We start from the raw sequence: 27,767 nt of genomic DNA, 5'->3' as shown, positions 1-27,767 counted from the left end.
CCCTGTTTCGCTGTCCCTCGGTTCTTTTGTACCAGAATGAATTTTCCCGAAGTTACAAACACCGAGCGGTGTCCGATGAACCGAGATCTCTCAGGTGAGAAACACAAGGTGAACCCTCCGGGATCCACGAGAATCTCCGATGGGAGGAACCTGCTCGGTCCGGGAGAATCTTCCGCGGATAAGGAGTTCGGACCCGGTGCGTGACGGTCTTGTTCCCGTGCGGGGTCCGTGCTGTGCACCATGTACGTTAATAGTTTATGTGGGAATCAAACCATGTACGGATCAGGTTCATTCGTACAATATCGTGTCGATCTCCTGATCGGGTTCCCTCGTACAGGATGGTGTCGGTGTCCTGATCGGGTTCCCTCGTACAAGATTGTGTCGATCTCCTGATCGGGTTCCCTCGTACAAGATAGTGTCGATGTCCTGATCGGGTTCCCTCGTACAATATCGTGTCGATGTCCTGATCGGGTTCTCTCGTACAATATCGTGTCGATGTCCTGATCGGGTTCCCTCGTACAAAATCGTGTCGATGTCCTGATCGGGGTACCTTGTACAAGATCGCGTCGATGTTCTGATCTGGTTCCCTCATACGAGATGGTGTCGATGTCCTGATCTGTTTTCCTCGTACAAAATCGTGTCGATCTCCTGACCCGGTGAATCGATCTCGTTCGTTATAATCGCAGCTCGAACGGACATTTTGATTCCTGAGAGCAGATTCGTTATTTTACGATTTTGAGGAGAAGTTCGATCGTTTCTCCCTGTTATCGACAAAATGAATGGAAGAGTTGTGTTTATTTTAGCAGAATAGACAAGGATCAGGGACATTAACCTGAATGTAAATAACGTGATAGTTCGGACGGTGTAAGGTCGGGGGTCCCCCAGTCAGATCCATTAACGAGGAAATTGAACGCAAGAAGACATTCGGCCCTTCATGTCTGTGGCACACCAACACTAAATTAAATAAATGGGTCAAAATTACTTAATTTAAAAGGCATTGGAGGGGTTGATGCATTGGGGACTGTGAGTTCGACGAGTGGCGATGAGGAAACCACGGCAGGAACAGAGATATCATCCCCACATCCCCTTCTGCATTCAATAACTGCTGAAAAGTATCTTTCCATAACGACCATGAGAAACAGGCCACAGAGACATTTACTTGTATTAATTCTGAGGATTGGAGAGAGTTGCTGAGGGAATAAGGTTCAAAGTAAAACTTGTTCTCAAATAAACTGTAATTTGAGCACACGGGGTTAAATGTTGACTTCATGACGAATCTGCACACTAGTGTCAACAAATTTGCTTTTGATGCAACAATTAAACCATGATTTATCAAAGTCAGACAAATCATACTACATATTGCAATAATCACACTGATGAACGAAACTTTTCAGACGATATCCATTCAGAGTCAAATATTTCACTTTCATGAAGACGCTTTGCTAATTTAAACCCAACAGAAAATGTGTTCTGTTCGCCACATACAATTCTCAAACAAAAATTTACCAATCTCCTGTCAATAAAGTCTCGTACAGGGTAACTTCCTGTTTCTCCAAATACCATACAGTTAAAAAGTCGTTTTATTGAGGAGTCATATTTGTTCAAGAAATTTATGATGGAAAATTTCAATATGGCCGGTGTTGAAACAACCCCAAACCTCACAACCAAAGACCACACTGGACATCAACAGGAAGATTCAGTCTGCGTGTTTTTGTGACGAGGAAAACTGCTCTTTTTGCTTGAAATATTTGTTTAGAAATGGCTTTGTTAAAAGAACCACTGCAGTTAAAAGTACAGCAGAGGTGTACAGTCGTGGCCAAAAATATTGGAACCATTGCACTTTTTTCAAATAACTCACAATTTTCTTGAAAAAGAAGTTGAAATTGACAAAAGTATTTGTCTCCACAATTCTTTATTTCACTGTTAATATTACAGAACCTTTGTTTTTGATTCAGAACTTAATATATCTATCTATAATTCCAGTAATCTCTGTACGTTTGTACGTTTGTTTGTTTGTCTGTGACCGCTGTTTCTCGACAACCACGGGTCCGATATACTTTAAACTTGCCAGGTATATTGCTGGGGACCCGAGGATGTGCCTTTTCAAGGTTTTAAATTAATCGGACAAGTACTTACCGAGCTATGTCCAAAAAACGCTTCAACCAATCAGAGAGCAGCGAGCTATCACGTGTGCCGAACGTGGCGATCAGACTCTACCTCGGACGGCACATTTGACAGCGTATTCATTTATTTCACGTTGGAAAACTATGTTGCCGTTAAACTATGTTTTAAAACGAATTCAAACTGCGATTAAATTAAAACGATTCATCGTAACTGCGACGATTTGCGAACTTCCGGACAGTGAAGACTTCACTTCCGGCAGCCAATCACAGAACGCTTTGTTGCGTAGGCGTGGCCGATGTGAGAACGAGCGGAGGTGAGCGCGTTACGAGCTGACCGCCATTACGGTACGGTTCGTAATTCGATTTCTTCCGGAGAAAATAATAATTTCTCGATTTCATATGCGCATTATTTCTCCCAATTCAGTCAGAGCGAAGGGCGGAAGCGAAGAGCGTTGTTTTTTTTGTTTACGGGCGTACGGGCGGGGTAGAGCGTACGGGTAGCGTTTTTTTTTTTTTTGGCAAGGAACGGGCACCCACGTACGGGCAATGCCCTAGTCATTTTAAATCAGAAAAGAAAAATATAAGGCATTGACAAAATTATTGACACCCTGGACTTAATATTTAGTAGCACGGCCGTTGGACAAAATAACTGCAGTCAAGCACTTCCTATATCTATGAATGAGCTTCCTGCATCTCTCTACTGGCAGTTTGGCCCACTCTTCTTGTGCAACTGCTCCAGTTCTCCTAGATTTGAATGGTGCCTTCTCCCAACTGCTGTTTTCAGATCTTCCCACAGGTGTTCAATGGGATTTAGATCTGGACTCATTGCTGGCCACTTCAGAACAGTCCAGCGTTTTGTCTTGAACCATTCCTGGGTGCTTTTTGAAGTGTGTTTGGGGTCATTGTCCTGCTGCAAGACACATGACCTTCTACAGAGACCCAGCTTTCTGACACTGGGTTGAACATTGCGCTCCAAAATACCTTGGTAATCTCCTGATTTCATGATGCCGTGCACACATTCAAGGCACCCAGTGCCAGAGACAGCACAGCATCCCCAAAACATCACTGAACCTCCTCCATGTTTAACTGTAGGGAAGGTGTTCTTTTCTTTGAAGGCTTCATTTTGTTGTCTGTAAATGTAGAGATGATGTGCTTTACCAAAAATCTCTAATTTGGTCTCATCTATCCACAGGACATTCTCCCAGGAGGATTTTGGCTTGTCAGGTGTGTTTTGGAAAACTCCAGTCGGTCTTTCTCTTTCTCAGCAACAGTGGGGTCCTTCTGGGTCTCCTACCATAGAACCCCCTTTCATTGAGTTGGCGACGGATGGTGCGAGTTGAAACTGTCGTACCTTGTGTCTGAAGGTCAGCTTGAATCTGTTTGGCAGTTGATCGAGGTGCTTTCTCCACCATTCAAACAATAATAATAATAATTCATTTATTTTGTATAGCGCTTTTCCAGAAGCCCAAAGGCGCTTTGATCCTTCGCTGAACTCTTTGATCAAGTTTTCTCTTGCGGCCATGTCCAGGGAGGTTGGCTATCAGTGCCATGGGCCTTAACCTTCCTGATAACATTGCGTACGGTGGGCACAGGAACATCAAGGTCTCTGGAGATGGACTTGTAGCCGTGGGATTGTCCATGCTTGGCTACAATCTTGTGTCTGACATCCTCAGACAATTCTCTGGTTTTCTTTGTTTTCTCCATGCTCATTGTGGTACACACAGTGACACAAAACAGCAGAATGACTCCTTTTCTCCATTCAAACTGGTTGAATGAGTGATTTTTAGCTCACCTGGAAGGACGTTTATGGGAGCTTATGCGATGGCCGTCGTCAGTCCCTCTGTCCGTCCGTCAGTAAACACGAGCAACTTCTTCTCCGAAACCGCTGAAGGGATTGTGACCAAACTTGGCACAAATGTTATCTGTTGTGTTGTGACTAAAGGTTGTTCACGAGATATAAAACATCGGGATCTAAGTGGGTCTACCGGGGATCAAAGTGGATCCAGGTTTGACCCCCCACCCCCCAAAATAGGAATTTTCTTTTTCCTCTGAAACTACACACATGATTTGGATGAAACTTGACAACAACCTTCACCACCCATGCTGTACCAAAGTTTGTTCACAGCATTAAAAAGAAATCTGCCCCTTTGGAGGTCTACGGATTGGTTGCCCCCCAAAATAGGTATTTGCTTTCTTCTCAGAAACTACACATGCAATTTCGATGAAACTTCACCACAACCTTCATCACCCGTGATGGACTAATGTTTGTTCAAGGCATTAGAAAAATTGGGGTCTGAGGAGGTACATGGGGTTGGAGTAGGGGAGGGTGGATTGCCCCCCAAGATAGGTATTTTTTTGTTTGTTTGTTTAAAGTCTTATGATTATGTTGGTATGATTCTACATGCTGTCCTCTCTTCTAGCAACCATTGAAATTGGTTTAAAATACCTTTAGTAAGTGCAGTATACTGTTTATTCTCATGAGTGCCAGGGGTATTGCCTCTATGTTTATATTGCAGGCACCTGAAACTCACCACAGGTGAATTCAATTCCAAAGTAAAGAAGAATCACCTGCTTGAAATATAATTATTTCTAACAACTTCTAAAAGGTGCCAATAATATTGTCCGGGCCATTTTAGGATTTCTGGGTGGAATAAGCGAAGATTTAGTAATTTTTTCAGCTTTTTTTGTTTTGTTCCACTGCAAACAAAATAAATAAAAATGTGGATACCAAAATATTTTTTAATTTCAACAATTATCTGGATGAAATGGTGCATTATTTGGAAAAAGTGCAAGGGTGCCAATATTTTTGACCACGACTCTATCTATCTATAATTCCAGTAATCTCTGTACGTTTGTACGTCTGTACGTTTGTCTGTGACCGCTGTTTCTCGACAACCACGGGTCCGATATACTTTTAACTTGCCAGGTATATTGCTGGGGACCCGAGGATGTGCCTTTTCAAGGTTTCATATTAATCGGACAATTACTTACCGAGCTATGTCCAAAAAACGATTCAACCAATCAGAGAGCAGCGAACTATCGCGTGTGCCGAACGTGGCGGACACACTCTGCCTCGGATGGCACATTTGAGAGCGTATTCATTTATTTCACGTTTGCAAACTATGTTGGCGTTAAACTATGTTTTAAAACTAATAAAAACGAATTTGCGATTCATTCGCTTTCCTGCGCGTTTGTGCACGCGATGGCGATTTCTTTACCAAACTCCGGAAGCCGTTCGCTTTGGACCAAACCATTTCATGTAAATAGAGGGGGGGGATTGTCACCGTACTCGCAAGCCGTTCGCTTTGGACCAAACCATTGCATGTAAATAGAGGGGGGGGATTGTCACCGTACTCGCAAGCCGTTCGCTTTGGACCAAACCATTTCATGTAAATAGAGGGGGGGGATATAATTTTAGATATAGATATAGTACGGGCAATGCCCTAGTATATCAAATGGTCAAAGGTCAGCGTCACATAAAATCGTCAATTTTCATCCGATTGACCTGAAATTTTAAGAATTTGCATTTTGTGTCACTGAATTGGTTCACCAATCAAAAAATAGAAGCTGATTGTTTTTGTTTTTTTAAAATCAAAATGTCAAAGGTCAAGATTGCAAACCTGGTACAAGTACGGTATGTGTAATGATGTAATAATGTGGGCGGAGTCATATCGGTCGACATTGTGACGTTGAAGAGTGTCCGAGTTCAAACATGTTTCAAGAAAGTATTTATCGGAGATTGAAAAGCAAAAACTTATTGAACATTTATTGTGTTAACGTGTTTGTTTAGAAATGTTCCTTTAAAATTGGATTTGAGTGCGACGTTTTATTTTCAGATTTTCTTGTGCCTGTGAAGGTGGAATCCGAGTTTCCGGACGAGTACTCCTTACTCGACAAAGGTTTGAATGACAACAATCTTCATGTTGTACACCGCTCCTTTCCTATGCCATCTCCAGGCATTGCAAATCGTCATTGCCGGGCATCGAAGGGGGCTCGGCAGTGACGCACGCTGAAAGAGAGTACTCAGTTTTCACTCTGGTTGTTTGTTTGTTTGTTTTCTTGGTTTCTTGTTTTCTTGCTTTCTTGTTTGTTTGGTTGTCTGGGCGATATCTCAGCCATCCTTTGAGCTAGGAAGCTGCAATTTCGGCACAATAGTGAGCAAGTCCTTTGTCAAAAACGGTATTTTTTGTTTTTTGATTAATCAATAAATTGAGGAGTTATTTAATTATTAGCGATTAATCAAGTACTTATTTAATTAATCAAATTTCCTTTCTCTTCTGACCATTAACTCAGACACCTTTTGAGTTAGGAAGCTGATATTTGGACATGCCAATGACCAGGTGATTTGGCTGCAATATTTTTGATTTATTAATTAATCAATTAATCGATTAATTATTCGATTAATGACAAAAAAATTTTTTTTTTAAAGTTACAGATTCTGATGAAATAGTGGTAGTTTATGTGTTCTCTGACCAAATTGATTAATAATTTAATTTTTTAATGATTATTATTTATTTATTTTCATTATTAATCATTTATTTATTTTCTTTCTCATTTGGCCAATATCTCAGGCACCTTTTGAGCTGGGAAGCTAATATTTGGACATGAGTGACCAAGTGATGTGGCTATCAAGGATATTTTTGATTTATTGATTAATCATTTCATCTATTAATTATTTATTGATTAATCGATTAATTATTTATTGAGTAATCAATTAATTATTTAATTTTTTATAAATGACTTATTTAATTAAATTTCTAAAAGATACATCTTCGGATGAAGCACTAGTGGTTTAGTTATGTGATTAGCCAATTGATTATGAAAATATTTTGTGATAATCTTTTATTGATTTTAATTATACAATTAATCAATCAATTAGTGTACACCTCTCCCTCCCAATGCAGCCTCAATGAGCTGCACTGCGGTATTGCCGGGCTGCAGCATATTTAATTATTTGGCATGGGGCGGTGTACTTTGAATGTATGTGTACTTGTTATAGTTCTGTTTGATAATTCTCTGCGATAAAATGTTTATTAATCACCGAACCGGAGGGGTCTACATAGGTTTGCTCTTGGTCAGTCCGTGCCACCTATGGTTTTTGGGCGGTTTTTTTTCCATACCCCTTAACATATTCAACTGAAACTTGGTGCATGGCATTTTATGATAAGTTACAGAACATTGTATTTGCTTTGTAGGTGGGTTTGTGTGTTGCTTGTATTTTATATTTGTAATAAACTCAAGTTTGAACTTCACCAATCTGACAGTTGGATGTCAATCAATCACTCAAGAGAATCAAAGAAGAAACCTTGGGTTTTATGACAGTGAATCGTGTAGTTATTTTTACCAATGTTCATGTAAATATCCAGTTGATGACGTGTTGCTGTAAATGAAAATCCCAGGTGTGTTGTTCTGCTGTACATGCAGGTATTTGATACAAGGGAGCTGGAAAAAATTGCAAATGGAAGAATAAACCTTCATATCGATACTTTGCCAAAGCTTTGTTCCTTCATTTATTTTTTTTACCTTCATTTAAGGATGTTTGTCTTTTCAGATTCCATTGTGAAAGTGAAGGTGGAATCTGAGTTTTTGGATGATCCAACGTCTCAAGAGAAAGGTCTGATCCACATTAAATTCCGCTTGTTCAGTTACAGACAGTTATGTGTGCATGTCCAATGTACGTACTGAGCTTATTCTCCGAAGAGATGTTGTTGGACTTTTCTTAACGCCACATAGTGATTCAAATACCCAGTTCATTCATAACGGATTCTCCTCTGCACATCTTGAAACACCGTAATATTTGTTTGACATGTTCAGCATAAACTTACTGATAGTTTGCTTCTGTTTCCATCTTATTCACCCAGTGTAGCCGCCCATACCTCTCATTCTACCCCACATCCCCCACTTGTCTCTATTTTGTCTCGAACCCTGCTGTTCATTTGTTTACCCTTTCTTTCTATCTTTTGCTCTGTTATCTCCGGATCTGTTCCATGATCTCGCTCTTCCCCGAGCCTCGATTTTGTCGATCAAAAAAAGGAAAAGAACATGTATGTACTGACATGTTATTTTCAGTTGGGCCCAATTTCATAATTGTGTCCAATTCTAGCAGTTAAATGAGAAATAAATTGGTTTAAAAAAATTCGGCTCAACCACATCATTCACAATCGACGTTCCCATTCCACAACATAAAACAAGAAAGAGCAATCAGAGATTGCAGACTCTCGCCCGGACGTGTTATTCATGGTTTTTAAGGCTTTTGTGTTAAAACAAATATGGCGGCCGAACCACATGACCGATGACATCATCATTTTTTCGTTCTCCACCAATTTATCCTGAGATGATGCTCAAAAATATTCATCTTGATCAGATGAAGTTTTGTACTTAATAATGGAGGCACCTATGACATGATCATTAACATATTTTATTCCCCATGGAGAGTTATTTACAGTGAGTCATGTCTCAATTTTTATGCCTCAGCCGACAAAAGTCGCCGGAGGCATTGTTTTCAGGTTGTCCGTCCATCTGTCCATACAGGCTAAACCTCGTTTTTCTCAGCAACCATATGTCCGATTGAGACGAAACTTTCAGGGTAGGAGTGAGTGACACCCATGCAGAATGTTTTATGATAATTGTGACGTCATAAGTCACGTGGTATGGCAGCCATCTTGGAGGATTAAAAGCAAATAATTTCTTGGAAACCGCTGAATGGAAAAATTTGAAACTTGGCACATTGTCAAGTACTCCCAATGGGCAACAAAAGCCTGATAAAGACGACATCATGGGTGAAGTGGTATACAAACAACAACAACAACAGGCATTTTAAGGCCATTTTCCCTGCTAGAGCGGGGGTTAGCCGTGTGGGGCTGTGGGCCCCATGACAATCTTCTACATTTTGTCCTATTTTCTGCATCTCCCCTTGTTAACCCCCTTGCCTGCATTTCTTCTTCCACCACTTTTGGCCGTCTTTCTTGGTCTTCCCCGTCCTCTACTTCCTTCTACATTCATTTCCATCACTCTTCCCAACCAGTCACTTTCATCCTTCCTCAACACATGACCAAACCATCTCAACCTGCTTCTCTTCACAGCATCCCTCACAGGCTCTATTCCCATCATCTTTCGCAATTCATCATTTGGCTTCCTCTCTCTGAACGATACTCCACACATCCACCGAACCATTAGCATTTCCACCCTTTCCAGCCTTCGTTGCTGCTCTACGTTCATTACCCATGTCTCGCTCCCATAAATCATAACACTTCTCACACATGCAGCATACACCTTTCCCTTCAGCTTCAACGACATTCCCCTCCTCGTCAGCACGCCACTCAGTTCCCGAAACTTCTTCCATGCACATCTCACTCCAGCAACCGTTGCCGAGTCTGATCCACCTTCTCCATGCAGCATGTCTCCTAGGTAGCAAAAAGTTTTCACACCTTGCAGCTTCACCCCGTCTCCAAGATCCAACTCAACATTTCCTCCATCTGCAGCTCCCTCTGTGCACAACTTACACTTGAATGTAGCTGCCACACTGGTTAATGACCCTCTCAGACCACTACATTTTTGATGAACCCACTCAGCGCACATTGTACATTGAATGGAGATCACTCCGACACCCTTCCTGCACACAGCACACGGCCACTTCCGAGTTCTTTTCATCTCACCACATGCTTTACCACTTGCCATCACCTTCGTCTTTCCGATATTCACCTTCAGACCTTTTGTCTCCATACATTCCTTCCACTTGTTCATCTTCTCCTTCAGTCCATCCATACTTTTTGCAATCAACACCAGATCATCTGCAGACAACAACTCCCACGGTAAACCCTCCTTTACGTTCCGAGCCAGCACCTCCATCACAGCTACAATTAGTAGTGGACTTAGTACCGAACCCTGATGCACTCCCACCTTCACCTCAAACTCACCACTGTTCCCGTCCGTCGTCCTTACAGCTGTGCGCGCTCTTTCATACATTGCCATCACTACTCTGATCAACCATTCCTCCACTCCTAACTTCCTCAATGCCCATGTCACTACTTCACGTGGAACCCTATCAAATGCCTTCTCCAGATCAACAAACCCAAGAAACAACAACTTCCTCTTCTCCATGTACTTCTCCTGCAACTGCCTTACAATAAAGAGTATGTCTGTCGTTCCTCTTCCTGGCATGAATCCAAACTGCATTTCGTCGATCTTCACTTTCTTCCTTGTCATCCCCTCCAACACTCTTTCCAATACCTTCATTCCATGCTCCAATAACTTTATCGCTCGATACGAGGCACAGTTCAGAGGGTCACCTTTCCCCTTGTATAGAGGGACGAGGGTACTCCGTTCCCAATCCACTGGAATGCGGCCTTATTTCACCACCAGATTGCAGATCTCTGTCATTCTCTTCACTCCCCAACTTCCTGCTGCCTTCAACATATCTCCCACAACTCCCGTCGGCCTTCCCGCTTTTCTACCCTTCATTGCTTTTATCGCTTCCTCAACTTCCTTCTCAGTTATCTTCTCTGCCGGTCCTAAAACTGGGTTACTCTCTATGTTGCCATCCCATTCATTCTCTGTATTCAACAGCATTTCCATATATCTCTTCCATCTTCCTTTAATTCCATCTGGTTCCACAGCGATTTGTCCCACTTCATCCTTCAAGCAACTCACCCCCATCACATCACACCTCTCTTTCGCTATCTGCTTTGCAATCCTGAATACCGCTCTCTGACCCTCTTCTGAAACCAAGCATTCTCCGAACATTTTCCTGCATGCCTCCTGCGCCTTTGCTACCTCTTTCTTTGCAGCCTTCTTGGCTGCCTTATAACTTTCATGCTCTGCTTTTTCTGCCTCCGTACCCTTCGCCTTCTGCTACTCCTTGAACTTCTTCCTCTTCTCGTCAAATCCTCTTTCCAACTTCATCATCCCACCACCATGTTTCCGAGTGCCTCGGTGGTCCTTTTGTCCATCCACATACCTCACCAACGGCTCCCAACCGACTATCTTTCTTTGACATCCAACCACTTTCAAGCTCAACCACATCATCATCTACCCCATTCAGCCTCTCTTTTAATGGCCCCGTTACTGTCACCTCTTTCAACCTCCACACCTTCATTCTCGGTTGGTACTTCACCCGCCAAGCTCTCCTCACACCTTTCACCCTTATGTCGCAGACAACCAAGTGGTGCTGTGAAACGGCCTCCTCCGCCGGGATCGCCTTTGTGTCCCGGAGGTGCCCCCTATCTCGCCTACGCACCATCAGGTAGTCAACGGTTGTCGTCGACCCACCTGACGTGTGTGTAACAAGCTTATTATCCTCTTTCTGGAACGGAGTATTACAAATCAACAAATCAGCTCCATCAGCAAACTCCAAAATCCTTTCACCTTCTCCATTTCTCACACCATATCCGTAACCCCCATGAACTCCCTCAAAACCGTCCATACTCCTTCCCACATGTCCATTTAGGTCTCCTCCTACCACAACAACTTCCTCATCTTTCACGTTTTCCATCAGCTTCGCTATTGCACACCAGAACTTGTCCTCTTCATCGCTCCGACTGACCTGCGGAGCATGTCCCGAGATGACGTTCACCAAGAGCTTTCCAATCATCATTTTCACCATCATCAACCTTTCATTCACTCTTGTCACACTCCCCACACTGTCTACAAACTTCTCAGAAAACAGGACACCAACACAATTCACGCCCTCCAGGCACCCTTGCCACACAAACTTGTATTTCTGTCCCTGCCTACCCTTCACCATTCTCACACCACTTCCCTTCCATCTCGTCTCCTGCACACAACGTATGTCCACTCTTCTTCTGACCAATACTTCCACCACTTCTTCTGACCAAGTGGTACACCAGCCAAAAATGTTTTAATCGATTTCCTTATCCTAAAAATCTGACATTGCATGCACATGACATGTTTGACCCATTTGTATTGAAATATTACATTTATGACATCATGGGTCACATGGTTTGGCAGCCATTTTTGATTGAAGGAAAATGTTGAATAATTATATCTCTGAAACCGCTCACCCTATCGATGCAAAATTTTACAAATAACATCTAACAGCACTGTTGCATATAGTTTGAAAATGATGCTGTCATCGGTCACGGGGTTTGGCAGCCATCTTGGATATAAAAACGAACCTTATCCGATCAACACGAAACTTTACAAACGTGATCCCCTACCTATACATATGCAGAGTGATGGTATCTACCCATTGTGGGAGTATGCGGAGGCATATTGGCGATAGTCTCATTGTCCTAGTTTCTATGCAGCGCTTTTGGAGATACGTATATTGGTGGAAAGTTTTTCCAAGATGGCGCCCATACCATGTTACCTATGATGTCATAATTGTCATTAGAAATTATACAGGAGGAGGTGCACCTATGGTGAACATTTCTTGGCAATCGGACCAACGGTTGCGGAGAAAATCGTATTTATTCTGTGCAGACAGTCAGTCAAACAAACGGACTCAAATGCAATATCCTCTCCTCTGGTGAGGGTAATAAGGAGAAAAGAGGTGTTGTAAAATTGCAAAAGCGATGTTTAAAAAGGGGATTTCAGGGTTTAATGGAACATTGTCTCGTCAGACGCCCAACAAGCATAGGCATTTTGAGCCAGAGGTCTCAGACCTCCACAAATGACTGATAAAAAAAATTTCACATTTATTATTGCCATTTACGTTAATCTGAGGATGACCCAAATGCAAGCCAAAACTGGCGGTGGGGTCGTGTGAGAAGGCAAAAGATAAGGTGAGAAGATTTGTCTTATAATTTTAGAAGGGTTTATTTGTAACGAGCAAAAACAACCCTTCGCTTCACTGACAGGAATACTAAGGGAGGAGGGAGTGGTGTGACAGAGAGAGAGAGAGAGAGAGAGAGAGAGAGACAGAGACAGAGACAGAGAGAGACAGAGACAGAGACAGAGACAGAGAGCCACACAGACAGAGACAGAGACGGGAGTATTGGTTGGGGGTGGGGGGGGGGGGGAGGAAGTTACGGGGAGGGGAAGTGTGGGAGGAGATGAGGAGGGAGGGGTGGGAGGAAGGAGGAGAGAGCTGGGAGGGTGGCGGGAGATGAAGGTTGCCTAGACTGAAGGTTTTCATTTACCGAGACTTCCTCGAGTCTAGCTTTACCTCCTTGTACCTAATGGATTTAAATGTGCCACTCTCACCTGTAAGCTGTCCATCCTGGGTTTAAATCTCTGCCCAGTTATAAACTGTTATTGCGGTGTTTCACAGGTAGGGTCATTCATCAATGTGACTGCATTAGTTGGTGGATCTCTGGCTGAAGACGTCCGGTCTGACTGCATTAGTTTGTTGACATCAAATATCCCACGGTGTCTTTCATCAGATATCTCGTGCTATTTATCGATTTTGGCCTCATCTCTCAATGGTGAAGAATCACTTAGTAATTCTCGGATCCGGATTGGGATCTTCACCAAAAGTTGAATCAGTTTGTCCTTGTCGTACGCACAACCTGTCCGCAAAGTTTTGTCCGAATCCGTCCACAACCTTTTGAGATATCCTGTTCACTGGGGGTTTCCCAAGCGTCCACTGAGGGTGACGAACAAACGGGAGTGAAAAATTAACTGCTGTCCACCTTAGGTGGCGGAGGTGAAATTCACAAACTACATTTACTTCAAAATAATTACATTATTGAAAAATAATAATTCATTTCAGCACGATTTGATACGATTCAATTATAAAATCGTCCTTGTGCCGAGTTTGATGCCCAACAAGCAGCGTTTTCCTCGAGCATGGTCACCATCGTAGTCTCTCAAAATCGACACGAAAAAATAGGACTGCGGGTCCTGAAGCTCACCTGGACCAGGAGCAACAGTCACTCAAATCCTCCTCCCAATTCCCCCCGCAGACCTCTTTCGACCCTGATAAAAAATTTTTTATGCCGTGAACAAACTCTGGTACATCACTGGTGATGAATGTTGTGGTCACATTTCATTGAAATCATGTGTGTAGCTTCAGTGAAGAGAGTAAATACCTATTTTGGGGGTGGAAGTTTTTGGGGGTGGACCTTGATGTATTCTTTGTTTCATCAAATACCAATTCTGGGACAGTTCACATATTACGTACAGCGTACACCTGCCAGATCCCTCATAAAACAGTAATTCTATCTCATTCGAACACACGACGGTCCATACTACTCTTACCACATTCTTGCTGTGGAATATTCTCATCCTCTCCCCCTCCCTTTCACATCACAATGTATTGATAAATGATGAGGTAAGCAATATATACCGTATGTGTATGAGAGGAATGGAGTATAACGAAAATTTAAAGGCTATTTCCATGAACAAGGCAAAAAAGTGCGAAAAGTATTTTTCCTTCCTTTTCGCCCGACGCTCTCTTTGTGAAATCTCATGACAGTGACTATAATCCAGGAGCAGATGAAAACGATAAGTTAAGTGATCGAGTGAGTGTGAGGGTTGGTACCTACAGCAATGGTTGGTACCTACAGCAAAGGTGTGTAGTGGGGCGGAGATAATAATGCCAGGGCCCTAATTAAGAGTTCACAGAATCTATTATACATGGTAATCAATGGAATGCGCTCAGGTGTTCCACATCAGCGAGACCACCAAATTGTAATTTCATCATGAACTTCCTATCTATTTTCATACCACTCTTCTTGTTTTCCATTAACCCCCTCATTTGTTGACCTGTTTGCTTTAGTTGGAAAATGAGTTTGTCTGTTGTAAACTCCAAGTGTTTCTCCCACTCCTTAGAATTATTATTTTGCTTTAGATTTGCTTGTTTATCCCTTCCTTTATTAACCCTGGTGTTGGGCTAGCGGCTAGGGTGCCGGCTTAGGATCCTAGGATCCTGGGTTCAAATCCCGGTCGATCGCTGAATTAACGCCAGGGGGGTTGACTCAGCCTGTCATCCTTCCGAGGTCGGCTAATTGAGTACCAGTTCACTGGTAATTCCCTGTTTGTCGTTAAAGGCGGCAAAAAGGGTTGGCGTCAGGAAGGGCATCCGGCCATAAAACATTGCTTCAAAAAGGGGACCAAAAAACAACAACAACCACAGTTCCCGAAAAGGCCAACCCCCGCTTTGCGGGGAAAAATGGCCTCTAAAGGTGGTTATATCCCTTCCTTTATTGTAATGAATTGTTGTTACTTGTTTTGCAGGTGAAGCTCAAGTGGTAAAGTCAGAACATTTACAAAACAACCTTCTTCAGACTTCCCAGGATGCTTTGAGCAATGATCATGTAAAGCAGGAACCATGTGATTCTCCACCCACAGAGCCAAGCAAATCTGCTCAGCTGCTCGAAGGTAAGCCAAGCTCACTATAGATTACAGCACATTGTGTTTACTTGTTTATTTCATTCTTTTACGTCAAAACATTTTGTTTCAAACCTTGCAGAATGACTGCAGAATGGGTCCATTTAAATTGTTTTCTCTCAAATGGCTTGTTAATGTGAACGAGACAGGGATACCTGATTCATTTAAAATACACGTTGCACAAAAAATATACATATTCAAGATCGTTGCATCACATCGGACAAGTCGATCACAACCATTTCAAAATCCTGAGACGTTGCTCTGCAGTGTTCCAATCACCTACACCAACTTTGGATGATTTCCTGTAGGAAGGAGTTCAAAACTCAGTTACGTGGCAATCTTGAACACATCTCCTATCTCCTCGTTATTTTAATGCAACACATTCAGCCTGGGCCCTTTCCTTCCAAAAACGGAAGGAAAGAGGTTGTTTGTGTTTTCACCCCTGTCTATTTGTCTGAAAGCAGGAAATCTCATTGATTTGGATGAAACTCGGTGGACACTGGACAGGTTGGATGGGTGCCAAGAACAAATTGATTAGATTTTCATGAGGATGAGGATTCGGATATGAGAATTTTTAAATTGATTCTTCATAATTGAGATGTAGGGCCAAAAACGATATGTAGCATGATATTTCAAGAAGTTGTGGATGGGTTATGCCAAAACTTGGTGGATGTGTTGGGTAGGTGACAAGACCAAGCCGATTAGATTTTGGTTAAGATATGGATGCAGATCCGGCCTATCAGTGGGATGTTGAAGAAAGACACTCAGCTATCTTCAACTCGAAATATATTCAAAGATATTCAACTTCAACCCGACGGGCCCCCATTTCCAGACACCACTGGCTGCCAGGAACTAATTTCCTTGGGGTGGTCGCAGTCACCGCTCTTCCAGAGCTTGATCCATTCTTGCGGACACACACACCTTCCCCACCAACAAAATCCCAAATGTCCTTCCCTCCCCCACTGCTATTCAATTCTCAAACACCGGTAATGCAAGGTAGAGATTGTGTTCCTAACTGCCATGGCCTGCATACATGCCATAATCGCCACATTCACACCCCCAAACACAACTCAACCCTTTACACATAACAGACATCAACAACAAGACATTTTTTTGGGTGCTCAAACCGATCCACTTACCGACCATTTGAGGTCACACTCGCCCGCTCCCATTCCAATTACCCATGTCCCAATTTTTGAGCAAAACTTAACACTTGGGACATTAAACATCAAGGCACCTTACCTCTAGTGCAGGACATCGCAGGTTGGTCGGGTCCAAGAGTGTCATCCACCACTCCAAGTTTCCCTGATTTATCCCAAGCCAATTGAACCGAGGGCTCTCTTTCCAAACTGAGAGCCTACAAATCACAGTGGACCATCTGTGGAAGATCATGCTCACACCATCACGTTCCACAGATGCTCCAATGGTTGTCCGTTGGGCTGTAATCATACCTGCCTATGCGGTTTGACCTGCGTCCATAGACCAGCACAGCATGGCAGGTCACCACATGCTGGCCGTCGCAGAGTCTCAGAGAGAGGCTGCCAGGCCGCATGCACAGGCAGTCACCACATTGGGCCCTTATTGGCAGTCTATGATGCCGCCACCAAATCGTGGCACTCAGCACCTCCCCCTCGTGGTCCTCATGATGCACGATGGTAGGTGCCCGTGAGAAACCACCTCAGACCCCCAAAGGTCTCAACACCCTCCAGGGTCCGGTGACCCTGCCGGCCCGAGACACTCGCTTGGGTGGCGCCCCGATGGACAAGGGATGCCACACTCCACCAGACTCCCCATGGGGCCCGGGTCGTGCCACAACACGCGTGGTCGGACCCCACATCCAAATTCCACCAGTTCAGCTCCTCAGCTGCCTGGCACAATCCAATTTCTCAGGGGGGCAATTTCCCACGAGGCCGACCCCATTAACCTCCCCTGGTCCGAATTCCGCAGCCCAGGATCCAATTCCCTCCCAGGCTGCTCCAAATCAAATTCCCATTTAAATTTCAATTTCATTTTTAAAATTCCGGACTTGCGTGTCCAACCGCAGCTGCAGGTTAAAAGCCCTTTTTCGGGTTTTTCTGCCCCTCCCTGCAGCCATTCCAAGTTCACGAAGGGGGTCGCCTTTCCCGAGGCTCTTCTCCCCGACTCCCCAATGTCCCAATCCAGTTCGGGGCCAAAACACACACCCCTCCACCCCCACCCCCAAGCTGGTGCTCAATTTCAGAGCCTCCTGTGCCCAAATGTGGCTCGTGATGAGGGGCCCCTGGGTCACCTTGATCTCAGCTTGGAGATGCTTAACGGACCGACTCACCTCGTCTCGCAGACTCTGTTGGACTCCAGCAACCTCTCCCGTGATGGTATTGTCCCAAGTGTTCAGCCGCTCCTGTAACATCTCATCCATCATTTCCCCAGTCTCCCCATGGGGCCCGGGTGAAAGTAAGTAAGTGAAATTGTGGTCCCCACAGGCCTTTATCTATAAACATCCACTTTTGTTCTGTTATATGGGCTTCCAACTCTTTTACCTTCTCTGCCAAACCACCATCCTGGCGCTTCAAAAATCACCATTCCTCTATCTGCTGATGCATTCTGGCATCCACACAGGTGTGATAGCCTTCCAGGTCCTTATTTATTTACCTTGTCAATCCTTTTATTTTTTGAGCCAGTTTTGTCTTCCAAATTTCCCCCATTCGAACAGCCTGGGTTTTACCCTCTTCTACTTTCAATTCCATTTCCTCCCATTTTAGTTCAAATTCCAGTCATTTCTTTCTCCATTTCCCCAAATTGAATGTAATTGTGTCTCTAATTCTCCCAGCCTGTCTTTTTTTTTTCTTTTCTTTTTTTAAAATAGAGTCGAGGCTCGTGAAAGAGCTAACATTTATCAAACAAACAAATCAAACAAACAAGTAAACAAAGTATATAAAAAGGGGAGCGGTCGACAAGATGGGGAGAGAAGGGGAGGAAGCACACAAACACAACATTTGAGAGCAGGGACATCGGGAGATGTGTGGGAGGGAGAGGGCCTGGGGGGGGCAGGATAGGTATAAAACGCAAGGACACCAAAGACTTCCAGGAAAGAAGTCGGCACCTCAAAAAGTGGATTTGGGGTGAAATTAGCGGGGGTAGAAAAGATCAAGGTTTTGGATTGGGGAAGATAAGAGATGGTGGTGAACAGCCGTTTTAAAGACCTGGAGGGAGGAGTGGGATTGAAGAGAGTGAGGGTGTTTGTTCCAGAGGTGAGAGAAAAGAGGAATGAAGGAGTGAAGGTGAGCAGAGAGTCTTGATTTTGGCAGTTTAACCATAAGAGGGTTGCAGGCAGATCTTGTGCGACCTGTAGGAATATTTGGGGGACAGAGCCCAGAGAGAGCTGGGGGAGCAAGGCCGGAGAGGAGTCGGTAGAAGACGGAAAGACCACCAACCTGCCTGCGGTGAGTAAGTGAAAGGCCTTCGGAGATGGCGTCATCACGGGAGATTCCAATGATTCTGAATGCTTTGGTTTCAACAGCGTGAAGACGAGCTAGGTGTGAGGCAGGAACACCAGCCCAGAGGGGAGAGCAGTACTCCATTGAGCTGCAGATGAAAGCCTTTTATGTGGTGAGGAGCTCAGGTGTGCCAAGGAAGGCCTTTGCACGACGGAGGATGCCCAGTCGGCGACTGGATTTGGAGGCCAGCTTGGAAATGTGGTTTTCCCAGGATAGATCATGGCAGATAGTGAGACCCAAAAGCTTGAGTGACAGAACTTCTTGGACAGGATTATTCAGAAAGTAGATGGGAGGGTTGTCCAGTCGGTCTTTTCGGAGAGACATCGTAAGAGTGTGAGATTTGTCAGGATTGAAAGACATGTTCCACTTGTTTGCCCAGTCTGTGATTTTGTCCAGGTCTGCAGAGAGTGGGGAGGCTGCAGACTGCCAATCTGAGGGATGAGGAATGGAGCGGCAGAGAGTGGAGTCATCAGCAAAGAGATAGAGAGGATTTTCAAGAGAGTCAGAGAGATCATTGATGAAGACCAGAAAAAGCACAGGGCCCAGAACACTGCCTTGGGGAACTCCAGCCTGAACAGGAAGAGGAGATGAGAGAAACCCATTCAGGGCCACACGTTGACTACGACTAGAGAGGAAGTCCGCCAGCCATGCGTGGAGATTTCCATGGATACCAAAGGAGGAGAGTTTGGTGAGCAGAGCGGGGTGCCAGACCGTATCGACGGCACGTGATATGTCGAGGGAGACAGCTCTAATTTCCTGTTTGGCATTGAGGACCTCCATCCATTGTTGAGACAGCAGAAGCAGCATGTCCAGAGTAGAGTGACCTGGTCTGAAACCAAATTGATGATCAGAGATCAAGCCATTGGAGAAGAGGAAAGATTTCATATCCGAAGCAATGATGGATTCCATGACTTTGCTGATAATTGGGAGAAGGCTGATTGGTCTGTAGTTGCTAGGATCTGTTTTTGCACCTTTTTGTGCAAAGCAGTGATGTTGGCTGATTTCCAAGCAGATGGCAGTTGACCTTGAGCAAAAGAGAGGGTGAAGAGAACAGAGAGAGGGAGTGAAAGAGCAGAAGAACAGGATTTTAGGACCCGTGGGCTGATGCCGTCAGGTCCAGTTGCAGAATCAGAGTCGAGGGTTGACAGAAACTTTTCCACCTTGTCAGGAGGAAAGGACATGGAGTCCAGGAGCAGCTGGGTACGACTGGGTATGGTGGGTACAGAGAGGGATGGGCTTGGGACACAAGATTTAGAGGCAAACACAGAGTTGAAGCATTCAGCTTTTTCACGTGCGGAGTCAGCTGAGTAGCCGTTTGAGGTAAGGGAGGGGATGGAGGGGGAACAAACAACAGAAACAGATTTACCAGACGCCACCAGGATTTGGAAGAGGGAGACAGATAAGAGAGTTCGGTCTTGAGAACGGAGAGATATTGTTTCCTGGCTCTCCTGAGGCTGGACGCACACTTGTTTTGGGCTTTGTGAAAGGAAATGAGATTTCCTTCCGTTGGATTTGCTTTCCAGGAGACGAAGGCAAGTTGTTTCTGGGCAACAGCCTCACCACAAGATTCCGTGTACCATGGACGGGAGGAAGAGTATGACAACTGAAGACGTTGTCATCTGAAGACGTTGTCTTTAATTTGGTGTTTCAATCTTTCCTCTATTCCATCAATCTGTTCCCCCAGCTCCTGTGTTATTCCCTCCGTAATGTTGTTCATTTTATCAGTGATGTAATTTATTTTTCCCTCAATTTTTCCCTCCAGTCGTTCACTCATTCCCCTCATATTACCCTCCATTCCTTCACCATGCTCATTCTGAGCATTAATTGTGTCAGTTTTGGGCATTAATTTGTTCACATCATTTGATTTAGCATGGCCTGAAGGGTTATCGCACCTGCTCCCTGCGTTTCAGGTTCAGCCTTTGTGGGGGAAGGGGCACTGACATTCGGGGGGGGGGGGGGTGGTGGGGAGGTTTCCACCATATTCTCATCATCAGAGTCTACCAGCGGCTAGCTTCCTTCTACTTTGGTCCCTTCCAGCCGCTCCGCCATCTTGTTTGTTCAGCGGCGCTTCCCCGCGTTGTTTTTGCGTTTTCCCGACACCAATTAACTATCAAATTTGGACCTTGTTTTTTTTTTCTCGGTAAAATTCACCCCTCCCTGTGATACAGAGATGATCGCTACAATTTCGTTTTCCAAATGCTAAGCACAATTGGTTGGTGCTCAACGGGTGACGTACCGGCACCCCGGATGCCGAGTGTCCACAGGGTTCTTATCCTACTCTTCTGACACCATTTGTCGCATCACCAGCGATTAAGACCGCTGGATGACGGATAGCCGAAACAGTTTTACTCCCGAGGCGGCAGCCCAAAAATGGCGGCATTTTTGTCGCACGCGGGATGAAGGAATGCAAAGGCTTTATCTGAACGGAGCACGCGGGTTTATACCGAAACCACAACGAATAAACGAACATGACAAATAAAATGCAACAATAATGAATTTAATGAGAATAAATCAAAGACAAAATAAAGTTGTGGTAAAAACTAATTGAAACTCCTACTTTGAGGATCCTCCACTCAGACACAGAAACGGACACTCAGGTGAAAATAAAATAAAATGGCCCTTTCGTGCACTTAGCTCATCCCGAGTTATTTTGCAACGGTGATGGCGATGGTCAGGTCCGATGCCTCCCGCGCCGGAGCGCCCAGAAATGGCGCCAGCACCGCACATCAAAAACGCCCAGGCTTGAGGCAAGCAGTCAAGACGGCCCTCTTTCGCCTCCACCGTCAAGTGCAATGCGGACCCCAGCTCCTTGGTGAGCCCGAATGTTTCCCGCCTGTCGAGAAGCTGCCAGCACAGCAAAAGCTCCACGCTCCTTCAAAAGCGCACCAAAATCACCAGCACACCAAACGCAAAAAGATGGAGCCCTTCCTTTTCCGAGCCAAGATCCAGGTGCACTCTAGAAGTTTCTCGATGACGTCACACCGACCAATGGCGAAGCTCTTTCCAACTCACCCCATGCTTGTCTCGGCCAATCATGACCTTCAGGGCATGGCCTGCCAACTCTTTTTCCACCTCCCCATCACACCACTCCGGGGGCGTGGTCTTTTTCCTTATTTGGTCCTTTGGGCGGGGCTTAGTCCGATCGGCTCTGCTTGGGTTCTGTCGGCGGTGGTTGTAGTTTTTATGGCCTGCCTTGTCAGCAAAACGTAAAGTGAAAATTACAGAGGGGAAATCACATACTGGGGAAAATTAGTCTTGATCCCTACACTAATTAACACTGCTTCACCCCTCGTATGAAGACGCAAAAATAATCTTCAGCTACAGTTTCCCTAGTTGGGTACATTGAGATTTCTCCACGGTCCATGCTACATCCTACACAGTTCTACCTTTAATATGCCTTTACTGTGAGATCATTTTACCTAGCCCCACAAACGTAACAGTAATAGAGAAAAATGTTTGGGGGAGAATCATGAAATCAGTCAAAAATGCCAGCAATAACTCACCTACTCTTCGTGTACGACACCATGAGATTTCATTACATAGCTGGGACTTCAACTCGTGCTTCCACAGGGATATAAAACGTAAACTGTTTAGGCTGGCAGAGGTATGCTCTCTACCGAGTGCTGTTCAAGTGCAGCTTGAGTTGTGCATCCCACCATTCAAGTTCCTGATCAGATCGATATCGAATATCATTTGTCCTATTGAATATATTGTCCTCGAAGCCTGGTGTTGGCTTAGTGGTTAGGGTGCCGGCTTGGGATCCTAGGATCCTGGGTTCGAATCCCGGTCGATCGCTGAATTAACGCCAGGGGGGTTGACTCAGCCTGTCATCCTTCCGAGGTCGGCAAATTGAGTACAAGCTTGCTGGGATGAATGACCACAGTGTACCCCGATTTAGAATAGGTACACCGTATCCCTGCGCATCGTAAGAGCGTGACCAAGGGTTGGCGTCAGGAAGGGCATCCGGCCATAAAAAAAACATTGCCTCAAACAAGGAACCATGATTGTCATGGGGCCCGCAAGGCTAACCCCCACTCTAGCAGGGAAAATGGCCTTTCAAACGATCATTCATTCATTCATTCATTCTATTGATGACTCTCTTGCACAATAACAGCATTCTGGATTCCATTTTATTCATGATTACTGTTTTAACCTCCCTATTTTGACATAAAAGTATTCTTACCATTCCACAGACCATCTGGAAGGACTTATGACAATTCTGCCCATTTACTAGTGGATGTATCCCTCAACTTTTTATGCCTCCAATGACAAAGTCGCCAGAGGCATTACCTTTTCAGGTTGTCTGTCCGGCTGTCTGTCCGTCCATCCGTGATAGGTTTTTGTTACCATGATAACTTGAGAACGGCTAAAGGGATCTTGGTGAAACTTGGTGCAGGTATGTATAAAATTGTTATGATTAAGTGATTAGATTTTGGGGTCGAAGGTCAAAGGTCAAATCTGTGATAGGTCTATAACTTGAGAACGGCTAAAGTGATCCAATTCAAATTTGGTACAGGTATGTATAATGATGTAAAGATTAAGTGATTAGATTTTGGGGTCAAATGTCAAATCTGTCATAGGTCTATAACTTAAGAACGGCTGAAGTGATCCAATTCAAACTTGGTACAGGTTTGTATAATGATGTAAAGATTAAGTGATTATATTTTGGGGTCATAGCTGAAAGGTCAAAAGGTCAAAGCCAGCAATAGGTCTATAACTTGAGAATGGCTGATCCAATTCAAATTTGGTACAGGTATGTATAATGATGTAAAGATTAGATTTTGGGAGTCCCGAGGTCAAATACCAAAGGTCAGAGGTCGTGTCAGGTAAAAATGTGAGAAGTGAACAGCTGAAGGGATGTCGACATATCAGACGAAGATCAGACGTCAGACCTCGAATCATATCAGATGTCGAAGAGTGCCGTTCTAGTTGCTTTGTTTGTTTTGTATAACATTGAATGGATCAGGATGCAACAGAACAAAAAGAAGAGTTGAATGAGGGGAGGGGGGGGGGGGGAAACACCAACAGTAGGGTTACAGGATAAAATAGAGGGAGACTTGAATCAAAAAATGGAAGTGGGGAGGAAAGCGGGTTTGGCGAGGATGCACGGGTATGTCAATATGGATACAGGAGATTTGCAGGAAGAAAAAATTGAAAATTTGGAAGGTCGGCTTGGGGTAGAAGGGCTAATGGGGATATAAAAGATCATGTTTTGGATGTTGGATGATCTGAGATGATGGTGAAAAGCTGTCTTGAAGACTTGGATGGAATAGTGAGGTAGAATGACATAAAGAAGGACGTAGAAGACAGAGACCACAGACCTGTCTGCGATGGGAAAGTGAAAGATTCATCGACTCCGACTTCAATGGCTTCAACACGTGAGATTCCAATAATCGTGAAGGCCTTGGTTTGCACTGTCTCAAGTTGAGCAAGGTGTGTGAGACAGGGAAGCCAGCCCAGTGGTGAGAGCAGTACTCAATCAAGCAGCGGAAGAAGGCCTTGTCAGTGGATCAGAGGAAGGACTTCGTATGATGGAGGATGCCCATTGGGCAACTGGCTTTGGAGGCTCTGGAGGAAGGATCATGGCCGATAGTGAGACCCAAGAGTTTGAGTGACTGAACTTCTTCAATAGGATTGTTGAGAAAGTAGATGGTAGCGTTTGCCACATGGTCCTTTTGAAGAGAGTGTGACATTTGAAATTTGTGTGGATTGAAAGACATATTCCAAGTGTTTGACCAGCTTGTGATTTTGTCAAGGTCTGAAGAGAGGGAAGAGGATGCTGTCTGCTATCTGAAGGATGAAGGGATTGGTGGAGAGAATGAGTGCTAGTGATTCCCCCCCCCCCCCCCCACACCCAGCACTCCCCAGGGATGATAATTTGACCAAACTCAGACAGTTACAGGAGAATTTATTAAAGGTACAGGGGATACACATGTACATGGGAGAGCTGCCGTATAAGCCAGGAATGGACCAGTTTCTCAACAAAACACATCAGGCCAGGGTGTTTATACTGCACAGGAAATAATGAAAGGAAACTTCAGAGACGAGACGGAAAGCATAACAATTGAGGCTGTTTAGGAAGGGAAAAGCTATTTTCTCGTCCATGCAGCTTTTGCCCAAGGTCGGAGCCTGAAAAACTGCAACAACAGGCTATGTTATTACAGGCGAGGGGTCGTTTCTGCCAGCTCTGTTCAATTCCCAGAATGTTCAAGGGCTGCCCTGGCAACAGAGCCAAATGTATGAAATCCCTGACACTGGGATTCGACTGAAATCCACCACAAGAGCAATGGATGGATTCAACAAAATATTGATCGGCGTATGTTAACTGCCAAAAGAAGCATAGGGAAGCTGCTATTGGTCGGACAAACCTCTGATTGTTATACATTGCCAGAAATTTGTGAAGGTGTGTGCTCAATAACTATGATTTGGCTAGTTACAAAATTCTCCCATTTTTGAATCAGAATTGGACCCTCTCCCTCGAGTGGAGGACAGAAATAAAGACGACGTTTAAATTAATTTGTAAAATACTGTACTCGTCAAATGTGGACAAGTTGGTGTGAATTCTTGATGCTTTTTGTGACTTGTCTTTACAGAGAAACAAATGAAACTGGATTCTTATTCCAACTGTTCCCAGTTGTTCAACACACAAGTTTTCAATCGTTACATGACACAGACTGATACTCAAGAAACCGACACATTTAGCAGTATTTCTGGTAAATGTTGCACAGAGATCCTCGAGGATATTCAAGGAAGTCGGAAACCACACAAGTGTTCTTTGTGTGACAAATCATTTCCAAAGTTGTCATCTTTAAAACGACGTCAAACAATCCACACGGGCGAGAAGCCGTTCAAGTGTTCTACTTGCAACAAGGAGTTTCTTCGTTCATCATATTTACGCCTTCATAAAATAACACACTCAGGTGAAAAACCTTTCAAATGTTCTGTGTGTTTTAAAACCTTTAATCAATCAAAATATTTACACTTTCATCAAAAAATACACACAATGGAGAAGCTACACAAGTGTTCTGTGTGTCCTAAAATATTTACTCGCTCAACAGATTTACGCATTCATCAAAGACAGCACATGGGAGAGAAGCGTTACAAGTGTTCTTTGTGTCTTAAAACTTTTGGATATTCATCACATTTAAAGGATCATCAAACAGTGCACACAGGAGAAAGACCTTACAAGTGTTCTCTGTGTCCTAAAGCTTTTGCTCGACCATCACGTTTGAGGAATCATCGAAGAGTGCACATGGGAGAAAAGCCACACAAGTGTTCTTTGTGTCCGAAAGCCTTTATTATATCATCACGGTTAAAGAATCATCAAATAGTGCACACAGAAGAAAAGCCACACAAGTGTTCTTTCTGTCCTCGAGCTTTTGCTCAATCATCCCAATTAAGTTATCATCAAACAGTGCACATGGGCGAAAAGCCACACAAGTGTTCCTGGTGTCTGAAAGGCTTTATTCGATCAACAGATTTACATGTCCATCAAAGAATACACACAGGTGAGAAGCCTTACTAGTGTTCTTTCTGTCCCAAAGCCTTTGCTCAATCATCAAATTTGAGGAATCATAAAAAAATACACACAGGTGAGGAAAAAAAACAAAAAAAAAACAAACAAACAACTTAGAAATAAATAAATAAATAAACTTCAAAAGCCCTGGCTCAGATGGGACACCAACCTTTTGGTTAAAGCAACTGTATGCTCTCCACCCTCACTATGCTCAAGCATTTGATGAAATCATCAAAGTGGAACAGCTAATGGATCAATGGCTCACAGAAGGCAACACTTATCATCCCAAAGTCCAATGAAACTCATCTACCTCACAAATATAGACCAATAACATGCTTACCAACAGCATATTAACTTTTAACAGGATTAATTACCAATGAAATTTATGAACACCTAGCTCAACAAGGAGCTTTAGGTGTGGAACAGAAAGAATGTAAGAAAGGCTGTTATGGAATTAGAGACTATTTGTTGTTAAAGAAGATCGACCATAAACAAAAATTGCAAGCTTCGACAAACCAACTTAACCACAGTCTGGATAGATTACACACGGCATGGTAATCATAGAGCACTTACCTGTGCAGTCAACTTGGTGCGAGCCAACTCTCCTGTTTTTGAAGGTTGTTTTTTTTATTTGATCCAATATGCCTGCCAGACCACGTGAGCGATGACATCGTAAATTTATATTCTCTAATATAATCGTTGTGTAGATCACGCTCAATACATTTCAAACTGATCGGACCAAGCGTTGTCACTGTCAAATTATTGAATCATAATTAAGGCACCAATGACGTCATTAACAACACATTCCGCATGCAGAGTTCTTTACAATGAGCCACGTTTAATTTTTTTTCTATGGAGCAGTTTCAGAGACATAGAGGTGCAACGTTTTTTGTTTTTTTCCAAGATAGCCCCTGTACCACATGACCTATGTCATCATAATTATCATTAAAATATTCTACAGGCAGACACTATGGTAAAATTTCGTGTCAATTGGATCAATGTTTGCAGGGAAAATGAATTTTAAAAAATGCAGACACTTACACACGTACGCAACCGATCGCCTAACCTTTCTTTTTGCTTCGCGAGTGCAGGGCAATACGCCTTTGATAGTGTCCCACATTTATGGATTATACAATGCATGGAAGTATACAAAGTTAACCCCCAAATAGTCACACTGATAGAGAAAGCAATGATGCTCTGGAATACAATGCTGATACTACCTCACTTGGAGGGGGGGGGGGGGGGGGGAAGGTGGATGTGTTTTTCCTCTTCTCGTGCGTGTTTGGTATGCCACTTGCTTTATCTCTTTGTCTTTGGTGGTCTGGTGGATAACTGTGTTTATATTGTGAACCTTTATCTTCT

The 27,767-nt window shown here is 43.9% G+C and overlaps 1 protein-coding gene across 1 annotated transcript; it reads left to right on the top strand.

The window, feature by feature from the left end:
• LOC144892315 (uncharacterized) lies at nt 1–27,616 on the top strand. Its single transcript, XM_078778218.1, has 5 exons — nt 1–196; nt 5,960–6,022; nt 7,675–7,737; nt 15,261–15,404; nt 25,483–27,616. Exons 1-5 carry the CDS (start codon nt 37–39, stop codon nt 26,412–26,414), a joined length of 1,362 nt encoding a protein of 453 aa, XP_078634344.1. The 5' UTR covers nt 1–36; the 3' UTR covers nt 26,415–27,616.
• Nucleotides 27,617–27,767: the final 151 nt, after the last annotated feature.

The sequence above is a fragment of the Myxine glutinosa genome, chromosome 5 (assembly GCF_964187855.1).
Source record: "Myxine glutinosa chromosome 5, kmMyxGlut1.1, whole genome shotgun sequence".
Lineage (NCBI taxonomy): Eukaryota > Metazoa > Chordata > Myxini > Myxiniformes > Myxinidae > Myxine > Myxine glutinosa.
This window is presented reverse-complemented; position numbering and strand designations above follow the sequence as displayed.

What these genes read in the sequence shown, in the direction of transcription:
- LOC144892315 (XM_078778218.1), top strand. Translation starts at nt 37, where the DNA reads ATGAATTTTCCCGAAGTTACAAACACCGAGCGGTGTCCGATGAACCGA. An exon ending in GGATAAGGAGTTCGGACCCG is followed by an intron (nt 197 to 5,959) that starts GTGCGTGACGGT and finishes TTTTATTTTCAG; the next exon opens with ATTTTCTTGTGCCTGTGAAG. An exon ending in GTACTCCTTACTCGACAAAG is followed by an intron (nt 6,023 to 7,674) that starts GTTTGAATGACA and finishes TTGTCTTTTCAG; the next exon opens with ATTCCATTGTGAAAGTGAAG.